General features: G+C 41.0%; 2 protein-coding genes across 2 annotated transcripts in view; both read right to left on the reverse strand.

Moving 5' to 3' along the window:
* Positions 1-758: 758 nt before the first annotated feature.
* Positions 759-8049, reverse strand: part of ZNF75A (zinc finger protein 75a) — a 17183-nt gene continuing 9892 nt past the window's right edge. The window contains exons 6-7 of the mRNA XM_008574949.1: positions 1933-2043; positions 759-1756 (exon numbers count right to left, since the gene is read on the reverse strand). Of these exons, the coding sequence (XP_008573171.1) occupies positions 1077-1756; positions 1933-2043 (791 nt within the window). The 3' untranslated portion in view covers positions 759-1076. The remainder of the gene's footprint in view (positions 1757-1932; positions 2044-8049) is intronic.
* On the reverse strand, positions 2159-3827 carry LOC103592298 (zinc finger protein 75A-like). Its single transcript, XM_008574959.1, has 2 exons — positions 3752-3827; positions 2159-2202 (listed from the first exon to the last, which is right to left on the reverse strand). Exons 1-2 carry the CDS (start codon positions 3825-3827, stop codon positions 2159-2161), a joined length of 120 nt encoding a protein of 39 aa, XP_008573181.1.

Below are 8049 nucleotides of genomic sequence, written 5' to 3' on the forward strand. Positions count from 1 at the left end.
CTGCCTGCAGCACACACACACTCCAGTTACCACACAAACTTTACTCTCTCGTTCTTATTAACAAACAAAAGCCAAATTAAAAAGTAAACAAAAAACTGTTGAGTTCAGTTGATCCTGAACTCCCATTTCCTTTCTGGCCTCGGGCAAGTGCTAACTTTTATGGCTGCTTTATCCTTTTGACATAGTGAGGTAAAAAACAGTCTAGTTTCTTTTATTGCAGAAAACTCTTCTTTACACCTATTTTACATATGTAATATATCTATATATATATATTGTCACTATAAATTTCAAATACCCGTTTCCATACGATCTCATTAGAGATATTTTCCATTTTCCAAAAACCACCAATGAGGCATAAGATAGTGCATTATTAGCTCATCTGGCAGATTCCCTAGTGGTGAAGTAAATATGATTTCATCACAGTAAAAATTGTACTAAAAGGACTCAAGAGCTGAAATTGCTAAAAGTTCAAGAAGGAACTCAAATGATGTCCAACTTTGTGAATGATGAGAGAAAGGAAGAAAATCCAATTTGGTTCTAGGAAAACTTTACATTAGAATTCACTTCTACTCCACAGGACTACTGATATAAGCCTGCTACCCTGAGGACAATGGTATGCAATTAAACATGCATGTACTGTTTTTCATCTTGGAAGACCATGCTACAAATGTTTCTACTGTGTATTCAAGAATGATTGGGGAGATGCAAAACCAACAATATTTACTTCTGTGACTACAGAAGACTGCTGATTGACTGTATCTGGTATTTGAAGCTGAATTTACTGTTTTTCCAGGTACAATTCCCAAACAGCCTTTTCTCTATTCAGCATGCTCTTAGAATACCTCCCCAGCTAAGGGATTCCCTGGCAGTTAAAAGTAAAAAGAGTAAGTAGTACAACTACTCACACACCCTCTGCAGAGCCAGCCTTGAGTTCTTCCTGTGAAACATGTTTATACCCCCAAATTTTCCAATTATGAAAAGTTCTTCAAACTTTGTGACTTTATATTTTTTCATTAATTTTAGGGTCAAGCTCCTTTCGGTAAATTTCTTCAGAATGAGATGGGATAAGCTTCCCTTCATTGGTGGAGTTTCTGGTGTCTAAGAAGACTTGACCGCCTGCTGAAGTTTCTTCTGCAGACACTGCAGGTATAAGGCTGCTCACCTGTGTGGGTTCTCCGGTGTTTAATAAGGTGGGAGTTCTGACTAAATTTTTTTCCACATTCATGACACGTAAAGGGCTTCTCTCCTGTGTGAGTCCTTTGGTGCGTGTGGAGATTTGTATTTTGACTGAAGCTTTTCCCACACCATGAACATTTATATGGTTTTATTCCCTGGTGTGTTGTTAAGTGCTTATTAAGATCTGAACTCCATCTAAATCTCTTGTCACACTGTTGACATTTATAGGGTTTCTCTTCAGTGTGAATTCTTTGGTGCTTAATAAGGTCAGAGCTAACTCTGAAGCTTTTCCCACATTCCTGACACTTAAAAGGCTTCTCTCCTGCACGGTCTTTCCTGTGAAGATCCATAAGTTTCAGCAGCTCTTGTTTCCAGGTTGAAAGTTTCCTTCTTTTCTTTGCTGGGAAATCTCGGCGCCATTTTCCTACTCTGTGCATATCACCATGATTTTCTTTGCCCGTTGTTTTCTGGGGGACTTTCACTTTGGCCTTTTTGGATACTACGTCTCCTGGTGCTTGTATTTCTAAGTCAGAAAGAGTTATACGCTGATGGTTTTCTGTATCATTTTTGAGTGTTAACCCTGTTGGAAGAAACATAAGAATTAGCCATCTGCATTCCAGAAAAAGAAAACCACAGGAATAGAAAGAAAAATTCAATGATTGATTGTAAAAAAAACAGAGAAGCAGAATCTTGGAACATTAAACCCTTGCAAAGGTTTATCAAGGCACATGTCTCCTCTTCCCATGGTGCATTTACCTGTAGGAGACTCTCCAGGACTGTCCTTGGACTCCAGGGATCCTTGAACCCATGGCTCTTCCCCTTGCTCTAGACAGGAGATCACTTTAGGTTTGGGGAGCACAAACAATGCTGAGAAATGAAAAAACTGAGGTCAAAGACTGGTAACTGAACAGTGAACTGATCCAATAATTCCAGACTTTCAAGAAGAGCAGAAGACACTTTTATAGTTTGTTACCCCAAATGGTTAAATGGACAGACTCCCAGATCCAGCATCATATTTATAATATACTGCACTTATGGGTGGATATGCAAAGCAGAGACTAAGAAATAAACCAAAGAAAGGCCAATCAATGAAAAGGATATAGGGAATGAAAATCTAGTGCATGTTCTCCCTCTTTTGCCAACAAGAATACCCCATGTTCGACCAAAGGAGAACCAAGCTGCAGAGGTTGCAAGGAATACAGATGGGTCCTTTTAATTCTTTAAGAAGACTCATCCCGGATAAAACCAGGTACTACAGAGCCCATGTGAAGGACAGTGGGTTGGGTACTATAGGCACAAGTGATTGCTATAATAGCTATAGTTACTTTTTACCTAGCTTGTGTTTATTTTATTTTTTATTATTTTACTTATTTTAGCACCAGGCCCTGGACTGGGATAGATTTCTACTGCTCCTATGAATCACAGGTTGACATCCAGATAGAGGAAACAGACCAAAATCACTTGGTAGACTTTTTCTAAATACACATTGCCAGGTATGAGCAGTATTTATCACTTTCTTCCAATCAACATGTGCTGAGTGGCTATGGTGTGCTTGGCATGGATCTATGAGCTAAGGATATAGAGATGACAAAGTCTTTTGATTTCATGGAGCTTACATTCTCATGGGGGAGTAAGACAATCAATCAATAAAGATATAAAATAATGTCAGGAGGGAGAAATATTCTGAGGAAAACTAAAGTATGATAAGAACATTTTAAGATTCTACTTCTGTGAAGCTTTTTACATAAGGTCATGTGGAAGGCCTCTTTGAGAAAGTAATATTTAAGTAGAAACCTGAAAGTGAGAGTTTCTGGCAGAAAAGTGTGCCAGTCAAAGGAAAATAGAAATGAGCATGGCAGCAAGAAGACTAGTGTGGCTGGAGAGGATGACAGGAGATGAGGGCAGAGAGGTGAACAGAGACCAGATCCTGAAGGGTCCTGGGGCCTTGGTAAGGAGTTTAGACTTTTTCTAAATATAAGAAGTCACCACAGGCTTTTTGAAGCTGGGAATATCATAACATCATTAGGTTTTTAAAAGATCACTCTGGCTGCTGGGTGGAAAATAGACTGTGAGAGGGCAGGAGTGGAGGCAGGGGTGCCCATTAGAAAGCTATTGAAGTACATCTAGTTCAAGATGATGCTGGCTTAGACCAGGATGCTAACAGTGCAAGAGGTTGAGATGTAGTTTGACTCAGGATACAATGGAGCTAAGACAACTTCTAGTGGATTAACAGTGGGGTATGATGGCAAGATCAGAGTAAAAGGATAACTATATGTTTTCTGCCCTGACCAACAGGGTAATGGTGTCCTTTACTGAGGAAAGATATAAAAGATCAGGTTTGGGGGAAGAGAGAGAGAAGGGATCAAGAATTCTACGTAGGATAAGGAGTGAGCATGTGCATTTGGAAAAAACTTCCCAGGTGATCTGGATACACCTTCTCCCTCTCTCCCACCAAGTACCTTAGAACCAACCAGCTTCTAGAACAATGAGCCTCTCTCACAAGGGTTTATTCATGTTAAGCTGAGAACAGGACAGATTACTCAACTTCTACACACAGGGAAAGGAGAATCTTTACCTAGAAAGATGACAGTCTTATAATTTTCCTGCATTACATCATTGTAGAAGGCCTTTTCTTCCTGGGAAAAATACATGGCCACCTCTTCAAATGTCAACAAGCTCTAAAGAAGAGAAAGGACTTCTGCTCAGTAATTGCCAGTTCAGAAGCATCCTGACCACCTGGCTATGAGCTGCATGGCAGGCCAGGCACTTAAGGAATAACAGTACATGATGTTTTTAAAAAACTAGAAGGCAAGGATGACTGGTTAGCTCCATTGGTTAGAGTATGGTGCTGATAACACCAAGGTCCAGGGTTCAATCCCTGGACCATCCAGCTGCCAAAAAAAAAAAAAAAAAAGTCAGAAGGCAGAAAGGAGCCAAGGGATCAGCAAACAGCCTGGGAAGTGCCAAATTCTCCCTACACCAGCCTAATTGTCCGGGGAACATCTGGAACTAACATGACTCAGGCCACCTGCTGGGCAGTGTGGGTCTTGGGCAACAGGGAAAGGGAGATGTCATGCTCAGGCAGCCTTAAATAGCTGGAAAACTCAGCTCACCTGGGACTCAGGCAAGATGAGCTTAGGGGCCACTGTCCAGTCTGGTGTTTGTCTGCTCAGAAAACACTAGAATATGTTGAGCAGGCACAGGTATGGGTGGAAAAGAGCCAGAGGAAATTTATCATTTCTGTCTGAGAACATTTGAGCTCATTTCTAATACAGATAATCCTGATTCTTTCAGTGGAGATGGGACACCTTTACAAGTGTATGTGTGGTAACCACAAGTGGTCTTCTCAATGTAAATTATCTACCAGCCCCTAGAACCAGTTCCCCAGGTGACTGTTCTCAGCTTTCATGTGGAAAGTTAATAAAACAATACTTTTTTCCCCCTTGCATGACATAAATTGCTATGAGTTAGGTAAAACTTAGAGGAGTTTGAAAATGACATACTCAGTGACTCCAGTGTGCCAAATAAAGGAAATAGGAGGGTAGAAATAAACTTGACAGCTTCAAGTAACAGCAAGGAGACCAATGTGGCTAAAGAGGATGGAGCAAGGGCACTAATGACAGGAAATGAGGGCAGAGAGATGAGCAGGGACCAGGTTGTGAAGGGCCTGGGGCCTTGGTAAAGAGTTTGAATTTTTTTCTGAATATAAGAAGTCACCACAGGCTTTTGAAAGAGGAAAATGTCATGATGTGATTAGGTTTTTAAAAAGATCTCTCTGGAATGTTTCTTCTGGTTCTTTCTGCCCTACCACTGTCCCCATGCTGCTCCTCAGATTCTGCAGGCAAATTTTGCATCCCTGAAGGGCACTGCATTAGTAAACCTGAGGTGATCAAGTTGGAGCAAGGAGCAAAAGCAATGGATGGCTAAAGAATCTCCAAGCCAGAGCCTCCCACTGGTTTTCTGGGAAGGGGCCAGCAGCACCACCAGTCAGCGGAACTGTGCAGCTCCACGCAGCCCCCTCACCCCGCTGCCCCAGACCCAGGCATGGGGGAGCTCCAGGCCCCGCCCCCACGCCCTGAACTGGCACCATGCAGGTGAGCCTGCCGGCAGTGGCTGGCAGCAACACCAGCCTGCAGAACTGTGTGGCTGGATGTGGCCCCTCACCGTGCCTCAGACCCAGAGGGGAACACCAGCCTACGGATCTGACCCACTGAGTTTGGCCCAGCAGAACTCCACGGCGCTAGGGGCTCATTCTACAACCACAGGGTCTCGAACAGGAACCAAAGTGGTTTAACATAACCACTACCACACCTACTGTCAAGCAAAGACAATTCACCCCCCACAGTAGCAACCAGGGCCACTCCCCAGCCAACCTCAGTATAAAAGAAGAAGCAAACCCCCTACCAAATGACCAAGCGTCAGTGAAGAGGTACTAGAAGTACAAACAATCAAGAAGAAATGACACCACTGAAAGGATACAGTAATGCCCCAAAGTCAGACTGCATGCAACAGGGAATCCTTGAAATGTCTGAAAAAGAATTTTGAGCAATGATCTTAAGAAAACTTGAAGCAATAAAGGAAGACTCAATTAGAGAACACAACGAAACAAGAAAAAACATCCAGAGTATGAAGGAAGAAATCTACAAAGAGATTAATACCATAAAAAAGAGTGTAGCAGAACTTCTAGAAACAAACGACTCACTCAATGAAATAAAAAACACAACTGAGAGCTTGAGCAGCAGGGTAGAGCAAGCAGAAGAAAGAATTTCAGAACTTGAAGATGGTCTTTTTGAAATAACTCAGGCAGACAAGAAAAGGGAAAAAGAATTAAAAATAATGAGGAAAACCTAAGAGAGATAGCAGACAACCTCAAGTGCTCTAACATCCGAATTGTGGGTATTCCTGAAGGGCAGGAGAAAGGAAAAGGTATTGAAAACCTACTCAAGGAAATTGTAACAGAAAACTTCCAGGGTGTAGGGTGAGATATAGACCTTCAGATGCAGGAAGCTCAAAGGTCCCCAAACAGATTCAACCCAAAAAGATCCTCCCCAAGATATATTATAGTTAAATTCACAAAGCTCAAAGACAAAGAGAGAATTCTACAATCAGCAAGAGAAAAGCGTCAGGTCACTTATAGGGGAACCCCCATCAAACTAACAGCAGACTTCTCAACCAAAATCCTACAGGCCAGAAGAAAGTGGAATGATATATTCCAAATATACTAAAAGAAAAAAAACCCCTAGCCAAGAATTCTTTACGCAGCAAGGCTCTCCTTCAGAAATGAGGGAGAAATAGTGTATTTCCCAGACAAACAAAAGTTGTGGGAGTTCACCACCACACGACCAGCCCTGCAAGAAATTCTCAAGGGAGTCATTCATCTGGAATCTGAATAATGGTGACCACCATCATGAATACACAAGAAAGAGCAAAATCCACAGTTAAAACAAAAATGCCAGCAAGAAAGAGAAAGAAACTAAATCATTCCACCTTAAATTCCCAACTCACATTGAAGAAGATAAATAAAAGGGGAAATAATGATCAAAAGATATATAAACTACATAAAGAAGTAGCAATTAAATGACAGGAATTAAACAACACTTCCCAATAACTACTCTAAATGTGAATGGACTAAATTCCCCATTCAAAAGACACAGACTTGGGCCGGCCCGTGGCTCACTCAGGAGAGTGCAGTGCTGATAACACCAAGGCCCTGGGTTCGGATCCCATATAGGGATGGCCGGTTTGCTCACTGGCTGAGCGTGGTGCTGACAACACCAAGCCAAGGGTTAAGATCGTCTTACCGGTCATCTTTATAAAAACAAAAAAACAAAAAAACAAAAAACAAAAGACACAGACTAACTGACTGGATTAAAAAGCTAAACCCAAGTATATGCTGTCTTCAAGAGACCCACCTCACCTGTAAAGACACTCATAGACTAAAAGTGAAGGGATGGAAAAAGATATACCATGCAAATGGAAATAAAAAACGAGCAGGAGTAGCTATTCTTTTATCGGACAAAATAGACGTTAAACCAAAAAACATTAAAAAAGACAGAAGGCCATTATATAATGATAAAGAGAACTATCCAGCTAGAAGACAGAACAATCATAAATATCTATGTACCCAATACTGGAGCACCCAGATATATCAAGCAAACACTCTTAGACCTAAAGAAGGAGATAGGACCTAATACATTAATAGTAGGTGATCTGAACACCTCTCTCTCAGTATGGGACAGGACTTCCAGGCAACAAGTCAACAAAGAGACACAGGATTTTATCTACACCCTAGACCAACTGGACTTGGCAGTTATATACAGAACATTTCACCCAACAGCTGAAGAATGCACTTTCTTCTCATCAGCTCATGGTACATTCTCCAGGAGAGACCACAGACTAGGCCACGAATCTAGTCTCGGCAAATTTTAAAAAACTGAAATCATTCCAACAATCTTTTCAGACAACAATGGACTAAGACTGGAAATAAACAATAAGCAAAATGCTGGAAGCTATACAAATACATGGAAAATAAATAATAGGCTCCTGAATGACCTATGGGTCCAAGAAGAAATTAAACAGGAAATCAAAAAATTTCTAGAAACTAATGAAAATAAAGACACATCATACCAAAACTTGTGGGATACTGCAAAAGCAGTACTAAGAGGCAAATTTATTGCAGTAAATGCTTATATCAAAAAAATGGAAAGACTACAAATAAACAACCTACACCTCAAAGAACTTGAAAAACAACAATACTCCAAACCAAAAGGTGGTAGATGGAAAGAAATAATTAAGATCAGAGCAGAACTAAATGAAATAGAGACCCCCAAAACAAGAGAAAAGATCAACAAAAGTAAAAGTAGGTTTTTTGAG

Source organism: Galeopterus variegatus, unplaced genomic scaffold (genome assembly GCF_000696425.1).
Source record: "Galeopterus variegatus unplaced genomic scaffold, G_variegatus-3.0.2 Scaffold1120, whole genome shotgun sequence".
In the NCBI taxonomy this organism is placed as follows: Eukaryota; Metazoa; Chordata; class Mammalia; order Dermoptera; family Cynocephalidae; genus Galeopterus; species Galeopterus variegatus.